This window comes from Acinonyx jubatus, chromosome A2 (genome assembly GCF_027475565.1).
Source record: "Acinonyx jubatus isolate Ajub_Pintada_27869175 chromosome A2, VMU_Ajub_asm_v1.0, whole genome shotgun sequence".
NCBI classification, from domain to species: domain Eukaryota; kingdom Metazoa; phylum Chordata; class Mammalia; order Carnivora; family Felidae; genus Acinonyx; species Acinonyx jubatus.
The window spans coordinates 61,192,270-61,217,728 of NC_069383.1; the positions used below are offsets into that span (position 1 = coordinate 61,192,270).

At 36.3% G+C, this 25,459-nt stretch overlaps 1 protein-coding gene across 13 annotated transcripts in view; it reads left to right on the forward strand.

Annotated features, from left to right (window-relative positions):
• Nucleotides 1–3,933, forward strand: part of DGKB (diacylglycerol kinase beta) — a 788,048-nt gene extending 784,115 nt beyond the window's left edge. For all 13 annotated transcript variants that reach the window (XM_053218395.1, XM_053218393.1, XM_053218397.1 and 10 more), the window contains one exon: nt 96–3,933. In XM_053218395.1, the coding sequence (XP_053074370.1) occupies nt 96–203 (108 nt within the window). In that variant the 3' untranslated portion in view covers nt 204–3,933. The remainder of the gene's footprint in view (nt 1–95) is intronic.
• The last annotated feature ends 21,526 nt before the right edge of the window (nt 3,934–25,459 follow it).

Sequence of the window (25,459 nt, forward strand, 5' to 3'; positions counted from 1 at the left end):
TTCTGGTAACTCGTGGAATATTATTAACCTTAACAGAGATTCTCTGAAAATGGTATTCTGTCTGGAAATTACTCTCTTTCTCTTTCTTTTCCTAGATAAAAATTACACACAAGAACCAAGCCCCAATGCTGATGGGTCCTCCTCCAAAAACTGGGCTGTTCTGCTCTCTCGTCAAAAGAACAAGAAACCGCAGCAAGGAATAAACCTGTTTCATTTTATTCTTAGAGATCTAATTAGCATAATTGGGCCATGGAAACTTATGCTGGAAACCTTTCAACCATTTCAGTTCTCTTGTTCATGCAAAATCATGGAATTGGTTAACAGTTTTTGTTACCGAGCTAATGTAATATTCAGCTATTAGAAAATTTGTCTCCGTTTTTATAGGCATCTTTGCATGAAGAAGGCAGAAGTGTACATGAAGTGATACTGCATATTTTTGTTGCACGTGTTCCCATAGATTTTTATGTCTCTCATCCACCCCTCCCCCAATTCCATTTACTAACCTGTGAGACAAATATGTGAAACATAAAAGGAAATATCATGGGGAATGTGATTCTGCGTGTGATTCAAATTATTGGTAAGCACTAATCAGTAATGCTATGATGATCATCACTGTAGATTGCTATATTTTTCCCTGATAGAATCAGTGCATCAATGATCTTCGAACTATGACTTGAAAAGAAACTTTTAATTGGACGATTTTATTAAATAGTTGTCTGTGATAACCTTGCTGTACCTAAATAGTTTTTCTTCAACATCTTAATGCTTCTGAGTGGAATTTAAAATATCAGATATATAAAGTTTTCTTGTGCTAAAAAAAATAGAAAGTGATTTTTATTTTGTTTCATTTTGTTTTTAATGCCAGAAATAAGTGAAAACAGAAATAAGTTACTTGGCAGTGAAGTGTGATAATATGACAAGCCTTACTCCTTTTTGCATGTGGATCTAGAAGAAAATTCATAACCACACCAATAACCAAATAGATGTTTTAAACTATGTGCCTAATATACTATTTCCCACCAAAGATTCAGAAAAAGATGCTTGAGAGAAATGGGCTAATGTATAATTAATTAGCTTTGTGGAGTAAATTTATGGTTCTTATGATTAATTTTTTGATGACTTAAACTCTGGAAGAGAGTGAATTACCCATTAATTATAATTAAAATTCTCACCTTACATAGACAATAGGCCAAACAACACAATCAAAGCTCAAATGCTGATTTCTTGCTTTTTTGGTCATTTATAAATATAGGTATGTGTAATTTTTACTGGGTCAGTTAAGTACACTTGAGATAGTAAATGATTGTATCAGTTTTGCTCTGGAATAAATTGATACCTGCAATGCTATTAAGCTCATTGAAGCAAATCGTGCATGCAGTTAGCCCTCTTCCATCAGCCTACACCACTCCCATCTCTGTGACATTTCAAATGTTTATTTGGAAATAATGACCCAGATCGTTGTTTACGGTGTTCATGGGATGGTTGGAGTGTCCATTTAAAGAAATCACGGCATAGTACTTTCCTTGGTGTTTCATTAAATCTATGATATAAAATGAAATGCTTTTCTGAGCAGTTTGGGTATTTTTCAGTCATATTGACCTGCATCCCATCAGTGCATGTTTTCTGTTTTTAAACATGCCATGAGGAAAACAAGTGCTTGAAATGCATGATTTATTAGTTTTTCTCTCCACTCAGCATTAAAGTACTAATGATTTATCAGTTCTGTTTTTCTATTGATTCATTCATCTTTGAATAACAGATAGCATTTAGTGATTCTGTTGAACACAATCCTGTGCATGGATTTATGGATTTCAAGTGAAATTGCTATAATTTTTGTTCTTCAGTTTGAAAACTCAACTGAATGCCGTTATATCAAATAGCTACTCTCAAGCAATGTACTATAATGGAAGATTATGTATAAAGCGTATTATTTTAGTGTTCCAGGAACATTAGATGGTAAATATCAATCAACAATAAGTTTAATTGCTTTGAAAATAAAAGCTTTTGAATAAAATTAAGACGTAATTTAGCAGTCCCAGGAAAATGATCATTACAATTGCAAATGTAGCACACAGCAATCACTTGCCCTAGTATAATAATAATAATAAAAAAAAAAGTTATTTGGCAGAGCATAATCTGGAGCAAAAGAAATCTCTCAAAACAGTAACAAATGCATTACTGACATGATGTTACATAACAAACACACTGATTTTGTGTATCTTTGGTTACAGGTAATAAATATTTCTACATAAATTGACAAAGTTTTGTACAATGGGCAGGCAGGCTTTGTATCAAAATATATTCTGAAGCCACAGATGATTTTATGTGCAGTACACATACAGTTATGTTTTGGCTGCCTTTTATAGTATGTAGTTTGAAGGCAGCAACAGCTGATGAATCATTCTTAACAATCTGTGTGGTGGCGAGCTCTTGAAGAGACAGCGGCTTGCGACAGTTCCAGCAACCTGCCTGTCAGATTCCCAGAGTTCTAGCAAAAGCATGCAGCTTTACTTCCGGGGTAGCCATGTAACTCTCATTAGTGCCGATAGTAGTTACATCTTCAGTTACAATCCATTGGTACAAATAATACATGTTCAAGCAGGAATCAAATGTTACTGTCTTCAACTCATTTCCTAAAGTTCCTGACATGCTTGCCCTCCTACTACACTACTCCTGGGCTTTGGAAAGTAGTTTTAAAAGAGCAACTTTGATGGTTTTGAAATCAGAGAAGATAGTCTCCATTTTTATGACAGCTTCAGGTGAAGAATATATATTTTCAAGAAAATTCTAAACTGAAAGTTCTATGGTTTAGTAAAATACTGAATAATGAATGTTAGCTTTTCAAGATGGAATTTGTTCTTCTGTGTGTGGGGGTGAGTGCCTGAGTGGTTGAGTCAACCTCTTTTAAACAGAGTAGATCTAGTTTTTCTACAGAGTTTTAAGTAGATGAAACTCTTAAGCAAAAATTAATATTGGGCTGGCAGGAGTCAGATTAACAGGGGAAAAGAGATAGGCACTCTTTTGCCAAACAGTGCCATACACCGAGTTGACAAACAGACATTCCCGAAGAAACCTGGATATCCATGCTTTCCATTGGGAATAGAGGTGTCTACGTGACCCAGAAATTTTAAAGGACATAAATGTATTTTTCCACACTCATCTGTATACCATGTGTACTCGATGCAAAAAGTCCTAGTCAGTTTATTGTCGAAGAAGATGATATCTTGTAGAAAGTGGAGAAAATAAACTTTTAATACAGTTTTTTTTTTATGTTTAAACTATGTGATTATAGCCATAACGAAGCAGAAGGCTCAGGTGTTTAGTGTAGTCTACTGCAGGTAGAAATGTAAATTTGATTAAGAGCTAATGAATCGCCTGTATGTTTCCGCATTTTGTTCTTTTTTTTTTTCTTTTTTACGGGGATGGGAAATAAGCAATTTTCAAGGAAGAATCTGTTTTGAATCCCAGGTTGTATTCTACTTGAATGAGACAAAACTTTTAAATGGTTCCATGTCTTTTTGTGTCAGTTTGTTGTTTATTGATTATAAAAAGGAAAATGTACCTTTCATGGCACATATAACCCACAAACGATTATTCAAATACAGTATGTATATTCTAAAATAAACGATGAAGCCCTTGTAATATATGTTGAGGATGTAAAATTTAAATAAATGAATAAATAAATAAATAAATAAACAAGCAAAACCCACAAAAGAGCTTCTGTTTTGTGACAGGCAGACATTACCCCTTAAGTCTCCCGACTGAATTGCATTCTATTTAAATAAAGTTTGAATAAATGCATATTTCAAGGATTCTGTACATCCTTACTGTGTTTAAAAACATAGAAGTCATTTAATTACAGTGTCTTAATTATTTTTCAGAAAGTGTTACATACGGTATCCTGCTTTTTGAAATAAAAATGTTAACCACTCATTAGGTGTCATTCCTTCCTGCCATTTTGGCCGGATTCTGTGTGTACATGAACTTGTCGAGCATTTGCCATCAGGGTGCCCCACTGAACATCTGGTGAATACCAGGCCAGCCCCCCCTCGTCCTTTGTGAGGGAGGAAGGAGTCTGGGCATTTGGCAACTGAATTCTGTGTCATTAAGAACTGTACCATTCTATTTTGTGCTGCTTTGGCCCCAGAATGCCACTGTGAATATAAAACCAACAATCTCAGAGATCCCATGAATAGCAACAGACTGGATGATAGAGCTGTCTGGACTAAAAGATTAGATCAGGGGTTCTTTGAGGGCTTATACCGAATTATCTGGATGAAACCCATGTCTACCTTCATTTTGTGTAACTGACTTCAGCGGACCTCTCATGGGCACTGACTAGGTACAGGATATTTTGCAAAGGGGTTGAAGCAATAAAATGTTGCAATTCTTTGGGTTCCTTCTTGAGGTCAAGATTGGCTACCCAGGGTGTTCTCTGGTGCCTTGGTGGAGGTGGTGGCCCCCAGATCCGGGATAGCACTCTCCGACTCTGCCACGTGATTGACCAGGCTGCTGCCTCCTCCTTGTATTCCTCAAGTTTTGGAATGGACTGATGCCAGTAAGATAACTGGGAGGTAACTTCAAGGTAAATCTGCTTCTGGGAGCTGTAAGAAGGTTCTGAGGACAGAGGTGTAAAGTTTATTCCTAGCTGCACGTTTTATAGAATATAGGTTAGGGGAAAGTTACTCAATCTGTCTAAGCCTTACTTTTCTCATCTGTACAATAGGGATAAACATAGAACCTATTTCAGGGTTGTTGTGAGGATTAAATACAGTCAATTTTCTAAATAATTTGTGTTTGAAAATGGGCAGATTCTATTTTCTGGCTGCAGTGGAAACGTAATCCTAGGAGCATCAGCAGCAGAATTCTCTTTGTCGCCACTTCCATCCTTCCTCTACAATACCAACTCTGGTTTTTTAGAAATTGACGATATTCCATGTTTTACATGATAAAGGTACAAACTCTGCAGGCACACGAGAGATTTCATGAGCTGGATCTTCTCAACCTTTCCTGTATCCATTTTTCTCTTTACCCCATGTGCAAACTTAGCTCTAGCCACACCATTCTACCTGCATTTCACCAGATACGCCATGTTTTCATGACTGCACTTTGGCGAAAGTTATGCTCACTGGTGCATTCCCTTGCTCAAGGGTTGGTTCACTTGTGTTTGGGAGGGTTTCTGGACTCACCCTTGTCTGTAATGCATTAGAGTGATTCTGGTGAGTTTCTGTTGTGCTCCTTTAAGACTCTGATACCTGTGGTAAAGTTTTGTTTTGTTTTAATGTTTATTCAGTTTTTGACAGAGAGAGAGACACATAGAGCCTGAGCACGAGAAGGGCAGAGAGAGAGGGAGACACAGAATCTGAAGCAGACTCCAGGCTCTGAGCTGTCAGGCGACCTGAGCCAAAGTTGGACACTTAAATGACAGAGCCACCAAGGTGCCCCTAAAGATTTTTACTCTGTATTTTAAATGGTTATTTGTCTGATTCTCTCATTAAACTGGTGAGTCCTTTGAAAACCAGCCCTGGGGTCTAGTCACTGCTATTTCCCTGGGGCTATCCTATATTATATATCCAATAATCTTTGAGTAAATAAATAAGAGACAGCTAACAAAACTACCAAGTTCCCATAAAGTATATATTACTTCTTTCAGAAGAAATTATATAAAAATTGATATTCAACAAATCATAAAAATAACACTTTGGGGGTGCCTGGGTGGCTCAGTCGTTTAAGTGTCTGACTCTTGATTTAGTCTCAGGTCATGGTCTTGTGGTTCAGTTCATGAGTTCAAGCTCTGCATCAGTGCAGAGCCTGCTTGGGATTCTCTCTCTTTCTGCCCCTCTCCCATTCTCTCTCTCTCTCTCCAAATAAATAAACTTAAAAAATTTTTTTTTAATGTGACTTTGTTTTTTTACAGTTTCTTTTATTATCCCTTATAAGCTTTGGCTGAATAAACTTACATTTCATTCTTATGTCCTTCTCACCTTTTGTCCCATAGGCAATAGTAAAACATTTCCAACTTTTTAGTTAATTCAGTAGCCGATATGCCATGCTTTAACACACAGGTGTTTATCATTGAGCCAGTGCAGGGTCTGCATGCCTGGTGGGGCTGGAGGTAGCACACAGCTGTCTTCTGTTCTCCAAGGAATGTTGGGGAGGTAGAATACAGGATAATGGTCCCCAAAAGATGTCTACACTCTGATATTTAGAACCTTTGAATATGTAATGTCACAAAGCAAAAGGGAATTAAGGTTACAGTTAGAATTAAGGATAGTAATCAGCTGACTTCAAGATAGAGAGTAGCCTGGATTCTCCAGGTGTGCTCAACCGTCCTTTAAAGTGAAGAGAGAGGTGGAAGAGGTCAGAGTTGGCAAGAGATTGCAACTACTTGCTTTGAAGATGGTGGAAGGGAAGATACAAGCCACAGAATGTAGAGGCCTCTAGATGCTGCAGAAGGTAAGAACAAGAATTTTCTTCCAGAGCCTCCACAAGGAACAAAAAACTTTAATTTTACCCTGAGACCTGTTTTGGACTTCTCAGCTGCGGTACTATGATGATAAATTTGTGTTTTTTTAAGCCACTAAATTAGTGGTCATTTGTTACAGCAGCAATAAGAAATGAATATCGGGAGGTAGGAAGGTAGACAATCCATGTTTAGAGCTGTTGGGAAACATTGATGCCTTTTAAAATAGAATAAAAGTGCTGTTGCTGAATCTTTAATGTATTTGAATTGCTTAATCCTCTCTTAAATGCATTTGCATTGCTAGAATCCAGTACACGTGTCTTGCCTTTGACCCTATGTAGATAAATTGAGGAGGGGTGGAGAAAGGGAGAGAGATTTTATTTCCTAGTTCGTTAGTTTTTGAATGATAGCACTCTAATCAGGGAAAAGAGAAAATATAAGGCCTCTGTTGTGATGAGATTTATTTCGGTGAAGACAACAATCTTAATCATCAATTTTTTCAGATTATATGTTTAATCCTGGTTTTAGTTACTGGGAAGTTTGCATTATGTTAATCCTTTTTACCCTTCTTGGGATACCTAAGATACTTACTACTTTAGTCTATAGGAATAAGAAGATAATTAAAGGTGAATGTAAATTAGAGGTTTAGAGTACTCCTCTCAAGTTAAATTATTTATGTATGTCTGCCCCACATTTTCCTGCACATTCATTTCCCAAATTCAGCTTCAGCTAAAGCAATCGCTGAACAGAGTCAGCTAATGAAGCTGCCCCTACCTGCTGGGTCACAGTCCTACTTTTGCATTTGGATTGCTATCTCTGTTTGAAGCTTTTGAAGAGGAGTGTGCTTGGCAAATGCTAATGGGTTTCAACTGGCCTATGTGTACATTTCTAGGTGTTTGGAGGGGAAAATTAAAGTACTTTGCAAATATTTTATAGAGCAAAAGATTTTCTGGCTCTTACTTGTTTATAGATGAGAATTTCGTGAGTCATAGACCAGTTGCCGGCCAGATGAAAACTTAGCATGTCTTTAACTTGAGACCTTTAATTCGAGTCCTTTTCTTTTTCTACACCCTTCTATTGTGAGTGAGTTTAACGTATCATTAGAGACTCCATAGCCATACACACACATGGGATAAATTAATCAATTCAGGGTCTTTTCAGTACTGTTGAGTCACAAAGATTCTGTCCTTGACTTCACTCTACCAATCTCCCCCAAGCTCTGTTTGATCTAGGCTTCACCTTTTGGGCTTGTATGTCTTTGCGTTGTACAATATGAGCAGTAATGCTAAGTTAATTCGGTGGGAATCCCCCATCCTCCATAACTGATTACCTTTGGCATCTAGCTAATTAGGCTGCTCAGCTTCCATCATCCCCAGGTGATAACAGGTTACCCTTGACCTTGATGTTTCTCTTAGTAATTTGGGATTCACTGACCCCCTACCCTGACTTTAGCTATCAATTTCCACTTACCCATGCTGTGTTCAGGGTTGAAACCACTCTCTCTTAGTGTAAAATTCCATTTCATTGGTCACTATACCTGTTGTGATAACTGCCCCTCCCCTCCTTAAATAAGTCTTTGTTGTCATATTTTAGCAAGTGTGATTGAAGAATTTTTCTTTGACTTAAGTCTGTTGTATAATGAAAAACCAATATATTGGTAGCATACTAGCAGAGGTTTAAGGACTGTTTTAAAATTCCAGCCATATAAAACAATAAGGGAATTTATCTCATATTCCAATTGATAGGGACAAAAAACAAACCTTTTTTAAAATCAGAATGTGGGAGTAATTGTTAATGCCCATGCAAAGCTTGAAAAAATTGATGATTTGCAATTCTATAATGTAGTTGATTGTAAGAAAGCCATATGCCTCCAGATCCCACCTTGAGTTAACCTGAAGCCATGGAAAGTTACCTGCACAAAGAACACTTGCCTGCCTAAGAAAACTCTTAGAAAGAAGCAAACATGCTTAGAAGAAAGGCGCTAACATGTGCCTTGGCTTAATCCTGAAATGGAGGAGAATGGTATCTCCCCCGTCAACCCTCAATGAACTGGGGATGGGAGTCCACTGACAGATGTCCCAATCTCCCGTAGTCTTGTGGGTTTGACAATACAGAGTTGTGGTCTCCTGAAATTTTTGGAGGCTTCCTAGTGAGACTCAGCTGCAGTAGCCCAGTTGTTAATGTGGCCTTTATTGAGTTGTCTTGGATCTCTGTCTCACTTTCACCTCCTGGCATTATCTTCCAAATGAACTACCAACAGCCAAATCCTTGTCTCAGGCTCGGCTTTTGAGGGAGCCTTGTTTGAACCCAAAGACTGTATCAGTGTACCACCTGTCGGTTGCTCTTTCAAAGAGACCTATGTCATAGGTTAAAGAAAAGGTTGCAAATCAAATGCTTGAAAAGGCCAAGAGGGTAAGAAAGACAAACTGAGACTCATTAAAAATTTAAGAGTTTATTTGAGCAAAAATTGATTAGAATTAAGCTGCATCCAATTTAGCAGATAGAAAGGAGCTTGAGGAGCTGTACAGAATGACAGACTTTGATAGGCAGAAGGGAGTGGGAACAAGGAAATTATATGAGGCAAAAAAAGCAGGTTGGTTGTTGCAAAGTTATTTCACTTTACAGGATGGCAGCAGTCTGTCAGGCAGATTACCTAACCAGTGCTGATCAGGTGATGGCTGATGAAGATTACATTTCTGGGAGAGCTGAAATTATCTGATTTCAGAGATGTGGGCCTTAGCCTAAGTGACTGCATTCTGGACCCGATATCTTGCTGATGAGGATTGTTGGGAGTAGGCTTAAATATGCCGAAACACGGAGACAGGAGTACTAGGCATCTTCTGTTGATTGAGTGCCTGTGAGTTTAGGAAACATCCATGGATAAAACAAAGTGTGTTGTCTTCTTTGATTTATATACTAACATAAAATGACCATTAAATCATCTTTGTAAACCATTTAAAGTGGCAATATTTAGGAGTTTTAATTAAAAATTTTCATGAGGCTATACCATAGTTGGGAGGCTTAAAAATAAGTATTTTTATAACAGGAGTCACTTTCATATTACTGATAAGTTTGGAATATTTTTTCTTTTTTTTTTTTTTTTTTTTTTTTGCTTTCTTCTTGGTCTACTTAGTTTCCCTAATCAAGTGCCACTTAACTCAAGATTGATATTACTTCACACTGAAAGGAAAAGCATAACCAGTCCATGTGGTACGTGATGTATTTATATATTGATATGTTGCTGTTGTTTATTGGTGCTGAAGATAATCTCTTCACTGTCAGCTATAAACAAGGAATTGATTACAGGTTTGACTCTATATAAAGTCCTTCTCACCATTCACTGTCTATGTGACCCCTAAGATAGGGTAGGTGACAATCTATCAGGGACTTCTTTGGGGGGCCCACATTTGATGAAGGATTGGGGGGAAAAATAAACTTAATGCAAAAACCACCACAAATCCATGTACATGTTTAAGATGGAACAAATAGTAAAGTGAAACAGCAGATTTGCAATAGATGCCTTAAAATAGTATCCAAAGCTTCGTGGCTCCTGCAATCAGAACTCTGGAAGATGCTTTGACAAAAGCGCTGCCTCACACTCAGGTCTTGACGACAGACTAGACCTCATTTCTGAATTGCAGACCTGCATCTAACTGTCTAGTGGAAACTGTCCCTGGATCTTCCAGGCATCACAAATGCAATGTGCTTGACCAATGACCCATCCACATTTTCCCATGACAACCTGCTCCCTGTTATTTGGTTTTCACATGATGGAAGCATGACCCGCTCTTTCTTAGCTAATCACTTACCAAGTCTTTTCTATTCAGTTTATTTCATGAATTTTCTTTCACCTTCTTCGACCCTACTGCTGTTGACTAGTTTTTGGTTTGTATCTGTGATTGGAAATTGGTCAGTAACTCCCTAACTGACCTATCTGCTTCGAGTGTGTTCTACTTTAACTTGATTGAGTCACATGAAATAATTTTTTTTTCTAAAACAGAGCTATTACTAACAGACTCCAATACATACTGAAGAATGGTTATAATATATACTGAATAAAGTGAATTATTCCTATGGGTGCACCTGCTTCAAAATTGTTACATGAGAATGTGCTCTTGCTCTCCTGCATTAACATAAGCTATTCTGAGTGACAGAAGAAAGGACAAGAATGACAGAAATGCACTTAATATCTTAGCAAAACGGCAGTCCAGATTTGAGTTAGGCGTGTGGTAGTGATACATGGACCTTCATTACCAAATTGATAGAGAAAGGTGTTGAATGACAGCTGACCTACAAGACTTTCTGCACAACTCACAGCTTTCCAAGGACTTCCAAGGCCTCTGCCTTCATATTTCCTTTATCCTCTAAAACCTTCCAATCTCAGAAAAATACATGGCTTTGAATATCTCCTTGTTTAGTGGAGAACTTGATGCCTTCAAAGCTTGTTTCACCGCATCCAGTTATTAAACAAATTGTTACTTATAATGGAGTTGGCGTAAGAAATAATGGATAAAATAGTAGTTTGAGGCACTTAGCATTTATAAAGATCTGCAGATGGGCTAAATAATATTTTCAAAATATTTATACATGATTGTAACTTTTCTATGCTCTCTAGTAACTACATGCTGTGAGCTCTGTTTTCACTTCTGTGAGGAATTAGTTGGGCTTTGGCTTGTAATATTTTAGATCACCTTAACATATGTACTCGAAATATCTGGTACGTCTTGTAAAGTTGTTCTATCATAGATTGTTTTTCTTGCCCTCAATATGTGTTTTCTGTCTTTTAAGACACCTTTTTGGAAAAAGTTCTGTCTCATTTATCCACATACATGTACATGTAGCCTCACATAATTTGGCAAAGCAAATTTAATCGAATAGCAGAGTCATGTTTAGCCTATATTAATTTCAAGACATTAAAATTTATATTAAAAGGAATTTAAAACATTGGACAATGCTCATTCAATTGTTACTGTATATTTCTTTTCATTTGCATTTAAGAAAACACATTGGCAGGGGTGCAAGTTGGCTCAGTTTGTTGAGTGTCCAACTCTTGATTTCAGCTTAGATCATGAGTTTGCCATTGGTGAGTTTGAGCCCTACATTGGGCTCTGTGCAGTGTAGTGCTTGCTTAGGATTCTCTCTCTTTCTCTAAATAAATAAATTAAACTTCAGGGGGAAAAGAAAACTCATAGACAATACAGGTTCCTTTTGTTCAGGCAACTGAAAGATGAGTGGTGACAGGTAAAAATGTTTTGTTACTTAATTACTGAATAAATTAAGTTTCTAAATGATCCTTTGGTTTCACACAGATTTAATATTTGCTGCCAAACACATAGTATAAACTTTGAGAAAATGAAAACTTATAAATTCAGGAATAAACTCTGAGGTCTTTGTTGGTCCATTGTTGGGTGTTACTCTCCTAGTTTCTAAGTGCTCTTACACTGAAAACCCTTGTCAAGCTTACAGAAGGGAAAATAGGTACTTAAAAATGCCTTCCTGGCTCTTCTTCCTAGAACTCAATCTTCCATTGGTTTCTAATTTGTTAGTGTATCTTTGGACAAGCATAAGAGCCTCTGATTTTGTAATTACTTTAAAATGAGCAGAATTTCCATTTCATTTTAGAGCTATTTTGGAATTTGACTTTTTCAAATTTGAAAAAAAATAATAGATTTTCTTATTTTTAAATTATTTACTTGTTTTTGTGTCTTGAGGATGGATATTTTGTATATCTGAATATGGTCCTCAATTTCTGGTATCTTTATCAGCACACAAGTATTTTCTGTCCTGTTTTTAATTTCTCTAAATGAGTTCCGGTAACATTTTGTACATTTTAGAATCAAAAAATGTTAGGAGCTATAAGAGCCCCTCATTATTTTTTTTTTTAAATTAGGACTGCATAGCTTACATTCTTTGGGCACATTCTCTGAGTCAACTAGGAATAGAACACCCACGTATTCCAGAACTACTCTGATCTCCATAAATAATTCCAATTGGCAAAAAAAAAATTCTGTAATACTTTTAAAAATAAAGAACCATATTCAAATCTGAATTAACCCCTAAAAATACATGTAGGATAGAATAGTTATTTCCAAAATATTGAGTGTTTGAGAAAACGATTTAATTTTAGAGGCATTTGTATAATTGTTTTAGTAGGCAAATATTAGAGTAATTTTGCTTCTCCTGAATAAACAATGCCTGATAGGGATAATTGAGGAGTGGAGTTGATAGGAGTTGGCAGATTTTTTTTTCAGAGTTTTAATATATGTCTTGGCTGAAATACAGAATGCCAAATCACACAGGTGATTGAAAATTAAAATTGAAATAACTAAAAATAACAATAAAACCTAATCATGGATATACTTAAATTTGTTGAATTATTTGTTATTTTGAAAGTTTATGCTCCCAGATTCCTTCAGGGTTTTTTTTGTTTGTTTGTTTGTTTGGTCTGAAAACCTTGATTTACAAACATTACAGTAAGGTATAATGCTATCTAGCCATAATGGTCTAAAAAATAAGACTATAGTTTTAACACCATTATATTATAGGCAAAAAGAACATACTTCTCTTACTTAATTTTAATAAAAACAAATTTAAAACTGAGTTGAAGTTTCTTTTATCAATAAAAGAGTTAGCTCCACACCTAAGAGTAAATACCTCAAATATTTTGTGATGTATTTACTCATTTTTAGCTGTTACCTACCAAGATAACATGGATTTTACATTAATGTCAAAAGTCTTCCATAAAGCTTGTCTTCCTTCAACCTTTGGTTTTTGCATGGAAATAACAGGGAAGCATTTTCTTCTCTGTTAGGCCCATTACTTGGGCTTACACACTCACTCTCTACTTGACTTCTCTTCTGATGTATCCATACCACTTGCTGGTGTGCCTTCAGTGGATTAGGAGTCCTATTCTGGCAAAGAAGGCAGGGGGCATGTGTTTAATTTTTGGCCTTCTCCTCAACTCAGAATCCAAATATAGTCACATTCTATTTTCACAGTTGATGGTTCACGTACTCACCTTTTCTGTTAGCACAGAAACCAATTCATAGCTGCTTCTGGAAAAGGAATCACCAGGACCCTGAGGGATGAGAAGTTAGGGGAGGTTAGGGGATGGTGCAGAGAGAGGCCAAGATGAGTTTTGACTCGTAAAATCAAGCAGTTATTTGTTGCAGCCACTAGGTGACACCATGGAAAGTTGTCAACAAAGTAATGATGCGTGTGCTGGTGCAGGTTCCTGAGCGTGTTACTGAGTGTGACCACACTCAAGCATAGCTTCTAATGTCAGCCATCTCTTGATTTGCTCATGGCTCTTGGCCTTTTTCTCCCCAAAATATAATGCCATGCTGTACTTGGTCTGTTGGGATAGGCCGCTTCCTTCAGTTTAAAGTGGTGCTCTTACCAACTCACCTTCCTTACTGTTTAGACCTTTGTCTTAAGCCTAAACACCAGTTTAGACCTCCCTTTCCTCACAGATACTTTATTTTAGGTGTCAGATTTCCTTTCCATGATAGTAGATCCCTGTGAAAGCGTCCTGTTCTACTGTGGTCTCTTGACCTTTAAATCTCAGGGAACTATAGGTCAAAATTTCTGTTTAATCTCCTACAATTAAATCTGTTATTTCTGTCTTATTTCCTGTGATGAGTGAGAAAAGGCAAAAACCTCAAGAAATAAATCATGGTGTCATCACCAGACGTTCTGTCAAAAACTCTGGCAGGTTTTCTGCCCTCACCAGTTCCTCCCTTTCACATTCCATAATTTGTGTCTACTTACCCGTGTTTCTCCTGAAGAGTAAAAACATGGACACATAGATGCATATATACGTCCTGCCAGGTTAAGCACCTTTTTATACTTTTATGTGTATAATGGTCTGGCCTTAGTCAAAAATTGCAAATTCAGTAAAATTATATTACATCAACATTTTTTATCTTTCTTCAGGGTCCCCTTGACAACTATAAATGGTTGCCTTCTACCAAAAATGGTTAATGTTTGCCACTAAAACAGATTTCATTGTCTCAGAGATAAAGAGATTGATGTAATCCATGATTGTAGGGAAGACATAACCAGATCTTTCAAGTGTAGGGGTTTAGTTTGTACAAAGTGCTTCCTTTGGGTCACAGACTTGGGTGGCAGAATACTCACTGGGTTTACAGTCAGCCTGACTCTATTCCAAAATTCTGAGAAAACAAAAATTAAAAGAGGGAACAGAATAAATGTGCAATGATGAATGAGGATAGAAGTAGAAGCTGGACCAGGTCTCCCGGTTACTTGGACTCTACCACTTGGAGACTGAAATGAATGATGTGGTATTTACATTTAATGGGAGTATGCCAGGAGCTTGAACAATACAAATACTGAATTTTTAAAAAGGTATGCATAGTGAAATTTTAAGGGAAATTCCAGGAAAAAAGTATTGCAACTTCAACCTTTTTAAAAAAGTAAATGTGTTACATAACAAATAAACCAGATGTCATCAGGAGCAGGTGCCAGTGAAAGGTTTTACTACTGAATTCAGTGGAAGGAAGCATGCTCTGATCATTTCTTTCTGTGAAAAAGAGGCCAACCAGATACCTGGATTATAAGTCCATGGAGTCTGAAGTAAAATCCACAAGTAGAAGCAATTTAAAGCAACAGAAACTCGTCAAGTACTAAAATAAAACACTGGAGAAAGTAGGGATAATTATTTGCATATCCTAGAGAAGACTGTAATGCATTAAATGAAAGATAGTTCAAGAGTTCAATTTTTCTATAACTCTAACTTGATTTGCAGTAAATGCTCTAATTTACCATAGTGTGCAAAACTGATGTTTGGTTTTCATTGCTTTTTTTGTTTGTTTTTGTTTTTTAGAGTAGCTTCTCACATTTTTTACATACATTCATACACACACAGGCACATACACATGCACACATGTGAAAGCACATACATACATACACATTTGTACACACTTACACACTAACACATCTCTAGATTTCCAACTTTACTGTGGTTGTTTACTGCCATAGTGATGACAAATCACCTTTCATAGACACATGTCATTAATTTATACTGAAATAAGCTTGGGTATTTATCAAATGTTCAGGTCTAAAAAATAAATATTTCCAGATTCCTCACAGCTGTATACAATTGGTTTTAATACCCAATCAGAAGGATTATTTGTGATGTTTTTAGTGATTTGCTAATAGTCTAATTTATTTTTTTCTTTAGAAATGTAACTATTGTTTAAGAAGTAATTCAGAGTAGATAAATCACCAGTCTTGGGTTTGGGTAACCCAAGTGTTAAAATGAACAAATACCGTGATCTGTGTTTGATTTCTATGCTTTTCCTGTTATTTACCAAGTGTCTACTTCTGTGCCATAAATAATTTAGAGTTCAGAGTGAACTATGCCATAAAGTGCTAAAAAGGTCCAAATCACGTTTATTTTATTTGTTACTGTTTCTCTCATATAATCAAAATCTAAAACCATTCCACTTGCCCTCTAATAAACAAAAGTGTGCCTAAAATGCTATTGTATGCTTTCTTGTGGCAAAGGGTAGAAGAATAAATTAAATATCCAGTATGATTGATTATAGAAGACTTTTTATGTGTATGCCTACTTGTGACAATGTAAAATTCTTGGTACATTCTATTCATAGAAGACAAACTATGTTTAATATATTTTTAATATATATTTAATACTCATATGTATTTTGAGTCAACTATATGTTGACTCAACTACATACCTTATACATAAGCCAACTACAATCCTTGAAAGAGTGAAATTTCAACTGAGTATTTCTTCTAACAGTGTCTTGGTAATAATTTTAAGTGTTCACTCTAGCACGTGGTGAAAAAGACCTAGCAGATTCCTCACTGTAATGGGAAACATTTTGTTCTTTTTTGTGGTGATTTTCTTATGCCAAAAAGCAGTCATTTCAAATGGTTTTGTTAGTTGTATTTATATGAGCTTAAAACAATTTTCAGAGTAAAAAGATGGAATATGTAGACCACACCCGCATCTTAGTGACTGGGGAAATTGAGGTTCAAAAAGCTTTCATTTAACCCAAGTTATAAAGTAGACTTGAGCAGGTCAAGAATCAAAACATCAGGATTCTGATGGGGGTGTCCTGGCCTTTCTCCTTTGTTGCCTCTTACAGAGAGGGTTTGTGAAATTCTAAAACACTTCTCAAAAAAAAATACACTACAGACAAGTTTAAGATGTTAGTAAATGTGGATTAAAAACAGGTTTCCCTTTTGAAGTACTACTTACCAGTCATTTAAATATCCTATACGTTGGAAACACAATAGGAGAAATTCTTAAATTTCTCTTTGTTCAGACTGGAAACAATTGAGAGGTTTAAAACAAATAGAGCTAGAACTTAGTCATTTATGTTCGTGGGTTTATATTTGCTTTTGGGTTTTCCTCTGTATGTAACTAAAGTAATTCACACCATTACAAAATCCTTGCTTGTTTGCCCTTCGGTTATATGTAGGTAATTACATATGATAGGGCTTTTGTGAGGGAATAACTAATGTTGCAGGGCTGTGATGATATATATAAGAAATTAATCTAGTGGCTGGCATATAGTAAGAGTTTAATAAACTACTTTTAGTTAGTGTTATTTAGTGATTGAATTTACTGAATCATCATGTTCTAATATTACCTGATTCACTTGGACTGGTTACATGGAAAACCTTTTCTCATTCATATGATAAGGTCATTACTAAAGAGAAAGAGACTTCTATACTATATGTGAACCATTTCTGTGCTAAGTAAGCCAAACACTATTGTAGGTGTTCTATCTATTATTCCCTGTAATGCTCCCAAGGACCCTATAAGGGTATTAGTCACCCCCACTCCCCACCGTGTAAGCATGGACACTCAGTTCAGAGAGATAGACTCGAGGAGAACTCCACAGAAATATGAGAAAAGCTGATTGCAAACTTGGGTGTGCCTTCTCTAGAAGTCCATCTATTTTCTAGTCTACCAGGCAACCTTAAAATCCAACAGATCATGCAACTTTACAATTAAAAGAAGAATACTTTACTTATTGTAGAAAAACAAATTTTGTGTAAATGACACACTATTCCATTTCCATATGTCAACCAATATCAATGAAAAACAACTAGTTTCTAAATGGTAAGTCTGCTGGACTGTATAATAGGAGGTAGGACTTAGAAGTTCTTTTGGCCATAGCTACATGCTTTTGTACTCCTGTCTCCCAATCAGAAGCCAAAAGCAACCCGCGTGCGTTAGCGCGCGCACACACACACACACACACACACACGGCACCATCTGCTTAATTCTCTGACAGAATAGAGCTTTCTTCATATGATGAGAATCATGCCTCCCTCTGCAACATGGCCCGGTCTCTCACTGAGGCCCTTTCAAGGATGACTGAAGAATGCATTTCAGCCTTCAGCACATTTCCTCAGGCCTTTCATGAGCCCTGCTCAGATAAGTCCAAATGTCCAAATGTCGAAAATCACTTCATAAAGAAATGTCTTTAGGTTTTACATGAGTGACATGATTAATAGTCTCCCTTTAATAGTATGTGCCAGGTAATATGCTAAGCACTTTGCACACATTATATTACCTAACAGTAATAATAGCAGAATGCAATAGGTGCTATTCCTCATCCCTATTTTTCAAGTGTATAATTGCAAAGGTAAAGTAACAGAAGAAGATGATCCAGAATTAGAATGTGATAACACCCCTACTAATTTGGTTCTATCTTAGAAAGTTTGTGTAGGATAAGCAAACTGCTGAGCTGTTCAGAGGTGAGTCTAGGATCATCACCTTAAAGAATCTCCTCCAGAAACACCAGGAGTATTGTCTCCTTCCATGTTCTCCAAACTTCTCCAAACAAGAAAACAGGCAATCAGATACTCTGAAAATAGAAATGTGTGATATAATTATTTCTTTGAAACTGTTAGCGTAAGACATTCATAATACTGAACATGGTTTCATGAAAGAAGATACTTGGTTTCATGAAAGAAACTCTGTTGGCATTTTCATTCCCATTTATTAAATGTGATATATTTTGAGACCATAATGTTTATGTAAAACAAAGGGAATAAAAATCTCCACAATCTTTACACTCTAAAATTTACTATACATACTGTCAGAAACTTTGTAACTGATGATATAAAAACCTTTCTAAACTTTAGTTATGATACATGTTGTTTGGGAAATTTTGGGCTTGTTCTATTAGTGCTCAGATGGTTGTAATGAAGACAGCTGCTGGGGAGATTTGGCAGGTGTACAAATGAACTTAGAAACGTACGTGTTTATCACTTAGAAGCTGCACACACCTACTGTTCTTCTTCGCCAAAAGATAACAATTCCACATTTTATAGGCAATTGTCTTTCCTTTTTTGTCCCAGAGGCTCACCAAAATTCAATAAGTTTATTTTAGTGAAAACCACCTTGCTGCACTCAGCATCTTTCCTAAGCAAATTTCCTTAAAATAAAATGAACAGGAGCCATTACTGCACAGTGAACAAAGCCAAAATGATCACAAGCCCATTTTTTTTCCAAATGAGCTCATTACTATTAATTTCTCCTGTCCTTAGAGAATATTTGGAAAAGCAAGTTCATCAGGAGAGGGAAATAAATGTAAAAGCAAAGTTGGTAAAAATATCTCTCACCTTCAAAATTGCATCTGAAGTAAGGCAATCCCATAGGACACTAACTCTCCATGGCATAGGCTCTGAATAGATAATTCAGATGATTAGCTGTGCCTGATTCTCAGAGCATACATGGATGTTTTGACACTGGTATAAAAGAGAAGCTAGATGTTTGTAGAACGACCTCAGTAAATATGCATAATGCAACAGATTCCATTCTCAAGAAACTTAAGAGTTTCCCTCCTTGGAAATCTAGAGAAACTCTGCAATTAGGACTATCACAATAAAAGCCAAATGTTTAAAATAAATTAAAACATTTAAAGATTGGCTCTCTTGGAGCCAAGTTCTTGAGCTGTCCCTACCAAGATGGGGAGGACTTTATAGACTACCTGATGGGACATGGGGCTGGAAGGCAAGGCATTATGTGAGAAGAGTGAGGTGATTAAAGCATTTTATCTCTGATGACTCCTCACACTTTTATTTTGAACTTCAGCTCCTCCACTTAATAGCTGTATGACATTGTAATTCTATTCAACACATAATAGTCTCCATTTTTAAATGAAAAGATCATAACAGTTACTACTTTATAAGGAATAAAATATTAAATGTGAATAGCCTAGGACAGTATCTGGTGCACAATCAGATACAAACCATGTTGATAATTATATAATGGTATGAATTTGAACTTTATTTCCTGTCATCTCTACGTTCCCTCCCAAATGGAGAGTATAGTAAGTTACATATAAATGTGCTTCTCTGCCTTCGAAAAGACTAAGCAGGACCAGGTGGGGTTTGGAGCCACAAAGTGGGTCAGGAGGCAGGCTGTGCACACAAGTTTTTGAAGGAGATCGTTCTTGTTTTTCTATGAGCTAAAATCTTCCACACTTTATCAACGTACAGGGATAGTAAATCACCTAATCTAAGATCAGGAAAATGAATAAGATTGTTTGGCTTGACTTTATCTGAGACATGGTTCATGAAGCAAAAAAGGATTTTATCAGCTTCTACACGGTCTGACCTTCTTCACTAAGATGGAAGAACAAATAGTGATTTGGGGCTATTTACACCATTTTTAGGCAAGTGAGTGCATGAGCAGAGGGTGGGGACAGAGAGAGAAGGAGACTCTCAAGCAGGCTCCATGCTCAGCAGGAGCCCAAGGCGGTGCTCAATATCACCCCCTTGAGGTGATGACCGGAGCCAAAATCAAGTGTCATACCTTTAACTGACTGAGCCATGCAGGCCCCCCATACCCTCTTTTACTTTATACTTCTGTTAGCCTGCAACAACAGGAAGCCACTGAAAATGGGGGGGGGGGTGCGGTCTCTTGTTATTACCTACACATGGCACTTCAATTCCATTAATAATGTCCCCTCTCCTCCTCTTCTTCACTTGACTCCACCTCTCCTTCTCCTCTCCCATTATTTGTCTTTTCCTCCTTTTCTCTCCCCCTCCCATCCCCCTCATTTTCTTTAGTCTCCTCCTCCCTTTCCCCCTCCCACCTCCCCGTGACTCTCCTCCCTCTCCATCATCTGTCCGTTTGTGATTATTTCTTTGCCAGCAGAGAGAATTTTATCATTATCAAAACTTCTTGTGGCCCTTTTTCCTGGTGAGTTGACTTAATGATAGGCCAGAAAAAAAAGCCATACACCCAAAACTAGAACCATTAGTGTTGAGTTGTGTCTGAGTAATGCTGTCAATTCTTTAAGAACGGAAATACACTTTGCAAAGATGGTGGCTACTTTTCAATAGGATTCAAGCTGTTAAAGTTAATAGAAAATGAAAAGCTGGAAAGTATTACTTGATTTAAAAGCCACTGATGCTCAAGTATTAAGAGAATGTCCACTGAGGACCCGAGTGTTGAATTCCTAGGTAGAAAATTGTCATTTTAACATTTGACTTAGAGTGCTTGAAATTAGAGTTTAAATGTTTATATACCTAGACATCGCTAATTTCAGAATTTCAAACCAAATCAAATGCTCTCCACCAAACAAAGATGTGGTGATAGTTCGAATATATTTACACTTATCTTTATTTTGTAATACTTAAAATTTAAAGATCACAAATGACCTTCTTAGCCTGTCTGACAACGATTGCACTACCAATAATATCAAATGTTAAGCATGAAATACAAATATCCATCCTGTGCTGCACACTTCCTTAACATGTCTGGCATTTCCTTTAAGAAGGCCATGAAGAACACCTTGCTGGAAAAACCTTTGTTCCTCACCAACCAAAACATAAAGGAGGTTCTGAATAATTGATGTAAAGCTGTCCATTCATATACCCTAATGTACTCTATAAACAAGAATGCCATAATAGTTAAAAGATTGAACTCATTGGCTTTTCTTTAGGCTCAAACATTTTACCTTGGCAAAATATGCCAGCAGTAGCCAAAAACCATTGCGTGAAGGAAGATACCCGAGATCATGTAATAATCAAAACTCAGAAGTTTTTTTAAAGATTATTCCTCATATGTAAGCCTTCTAAACATTAATTTGCTTGCATTTTCTCCTTGGACATCAAAAATATACATAAAATGGGAATCTTTTCAAAGAAACAGATTTCAAACTACAAAAGTCTGGTTTTTTAAAAATTCAATTCATTGCCACACTAGTTGGTTTTTCTTGCATTAGTGTATTTCAAAGTGCAGCCATTGTTCCTCAGCTATAAACAAAGTACAGTATACAGCTTTTGCCTAACTTCCTGGGTAAACCACATTCAAGTCCAAATAATACTTGTACCTGATTCAAGATACTCAAACAACAAAGTCTTAGTAATAATATTAGAAGAAAGCTGAACAGTGTTGAGGAAATGTTCAGTGTGGTAAGATTTTGTTTATTGGAGAGTATTATGGTTCAATACAAAGTGATCAGAGGAAGTGGGAGAAAAATATGGGCTCTAAAGAGGAAGTCAAGGTAGAGCAGTATGTACATGAGTAGGAAGAAATGTGGCTTTCAAGCTTTTGACCACAGAACAGAGCCAAGAAATACATTCTACTTTATCATCTAGTAACACAAGTATGAGCACACACATGTGTGCATGGGAAGAGCAAGAACTAAAATGTGTATGAAATAACATGAAATATATGAGCTATAATCATGAAATAACACCATTTTTATATGAGACCTATTCTGGTATTTCCTAATGTGTTCTAATCAACGTCCTTTTCTGTCGCCCTTTTCTCTATCACTTGTGTTGGCGCAACTTTTGTCTTCCAAATTTTAGCTGTAACCTTTGCTATATATTCCAGAGGGTAGTATATGCTGCATCTGCATCTGGGATTTCTTGGTTTCTGCTCTGGGGCTTTTGAACCACCCCTGCTTGAGAATAGATAGAAATGCCATCAACCTTTGTGAGAAGCATAAAAAAACAAAAACAAAAACAAAAAACCCTATAAGATAACACATTTTTGGAGTAACCCTTGACCGGGGGCAGGAACCAGTGGAAAAAGCACTCTTATCTTTCATTCCTCTTCTAAGCACATGACTCATAATGTTCTAGAACTACACTAGAGGAATTTACCCCTAGATGCCCATAGTAATGATGAGAATACCAGTTCTGTGGGTTGGTTTGTTCTTCTTTCCTGTTATACTACTCTCAGTCTCTGACAACTATTTCTTGGGATCAGATTACAAATAAACGACTTGCTCGTATATTCTAACCTGAACTTCCACTTTTTTGGGGGGTTAGAAGAGAGGTACCCAGGCTAACTTACCACTTGATTAAAACATTGCTGGTCATAAATTGGTTTAATATTAATTTGAAAAACAGTGATCTGGACCTTGGGAAACAGGAGAACCCAAGTGCAAAGAAGGACTCCTCGGTGATGGTGTAGGCAAAGAATTCTTAGATCGATTAGAGAATCTTGTGAAATACCCAATGATGAATGGTATTCAAAAGTCCAAGTGTAACATGTCTAATAGGAAAGTATTCTCTCTTTGGTGTATATCAACACCGTCCTCTGATGCCTCCTTTTGTTATTTCATAGAAACCTAAAATGTACATTGTGCCTTTAAATTTAATTCATCAAATATTTCTTGAGTTGCTACAATGATAAAGGCTGGAATGTTTGTAGAAAAGGACCAGAATGTATCTTACGCCTTTCAGTGTTAATAAGGAACTGAAGTCATGTGGACATAGGTGATGGCTTCAAACTTGTTTTACCGGAAATTAGGATTTTGGAAAGGAAATAGAGAAGTTAGCACTGCATATTTCGGGTTAGAGAAGAGATTTAAACAAAATTAGATGGCTAAAGTAAAAACTTACAGAAAAGTAAATATACAGAAAAAAGGGGAAAACCAGAAACAGACTAACCAGAAACAGCAGAGCAAGTATCAGGAACACAAATTTTAGCATGAGATTCTAATACACAAATACCTAGGGAGTGAGAAATAAGTTTACCGAGAGATGTTATGATAACAGTGCATATCCACATGGTTGTTACCAGGCTTCCCTCATCACTCAGAAGGTGTGCTGGCTGTGCAGAATCCCCTTCTATGAATTGATAGCCTTACCCTTATTGCCATATAGTCAATCTGATGCTTCATTCTTTTCTATGGATCTGTAGAAATTATTTTTACATATTCTGAAGAGTAATCTGTCAGTTATGTGTGTTACAGATGAAGGAGCCTTACTTCATTAGTATTCCAAAAGAGTTCCAGTAGCATCTGACAAACTCTTCATTTGCCAGGCTGAATTTAAGTCAAAAATAGATAAGGACCCTTAAAGGGGGCACTATTTTAAGACATTTTATCTCCTGTTGGTCAAAGGGTACAAATTTCCCATTTTAAGATGAATAAGTTCTGGGAATCTAATGTACAGAGTAATGAGTATAATTATCAATATTATAATACTTCAAAGTAACTAAGAGAATAAATCTTAATTGTTCTCACCACAAAAAAAGAAGTAGTAATTATGCACTGTGATGTTCTTAGCCAACACTATGGCTTGTAACTGTTTTGCAATATGTAAGTGTATCACATCAACATATTATACACCTGAAACTTAAATAATGTTATATATTCCACTATATTTCCATGAAGCAAAAAAAAAAAAAGAAAGAAAGAAAGAAAGAAAAAAAAGTTGTATCTCTTGTCCAGAAACAAAACATCCAAGAGTTAGCTACACAATATGCTAGATACTAGGATACAAAAGCACACAAGACACCACAGCAGTTCTCAGAGGGTTTTCAATCAGGTAGAAGAAATCAATATTTATAAAATTAAAATTAATAAGGTGTGATAAATTAATACAATATACTAAGCGAGTACAGAGGATGTGGTGACTAATTTGTTTAAATGTGTTCAACTGGTTAATGAGTTACCTTGAGAAGTACTGAGATCCCAAGTAGAGAAGCAATTCAAGCCAAATATGATTTGGAATCCAATGCTTTTGGATGTGTACCATAAAAACAATTGTTTAAAAGCTGAGTGAGTTCGAAACAGCAGAGTCTAAGATAGTTGGATTTCCAAGAACATGTTTGCTTAATGCATTTCATTCTTGAAGTCCAAAAAAACACCCCAAACCATGGACTCAATAGCAATTAAAGTAAACAGTTATCTTGTTCATATTATGCCTTGTTTGTCAGTATGATTGATCTTCTAAACCAGGAGTTGGAAAACAATGGCTCATTGGTCAAATCCAGCTAGCTGCCTTTTTTTTTTTTTTTTTTTTTTTGGTAAAGTTGTATCATAACACAACCATGCTCCTTAATTTACATATGTTTTATGACTGTTTTCACAACACAAGCCCAGATTTGAAGAATTGATTAAGACTGGCCCACAGATCTAAAATATTTACTACTGTGTTTTTCACAGAAAAAGTTTGCTGAATGTTACATCTAAATGATCACCTGTTGCTCATGTGGAAGGGGCATTATTGGGTCAAATGTTGGAATAGATTATTGTGCACTTTATATCGTACTTTAAAATTTTGTATTTTTTTTTCATTTTGAGCAAATTGTTTTATAATGTAGATAAGCATATTCTTACCTGTTAACAAATAACTGATAAAATTCTCAGTGTAATCAATCCAATTCAATTGGATCGTGTATGTTTTTTCTTCCAACCTAAAAATTATGTTATAAATCTACATATTACTTGGCTTTCACCACTTGTTCCACTCAAAAATACATTTAAATGGATTAGGAACAAGAAGTGACATTGCTATAGCAACAGGACCTATATGATGAGGTAATGCTTGCTAGATATTTAATGCTACATTAATGAGAATTCTGCAACATTATTACTCTTGGAGGGTCAGTAATACATTTTTTATTATCATATGAGTAGAGAGATACTATCTTCTCTTTTGCTCTTATACTGATTGATCTGGCCAAGCTCTGTGAACAATTAAATTCTGGGGTATGTTTTGAAGGTGGAAAAGAAAGTA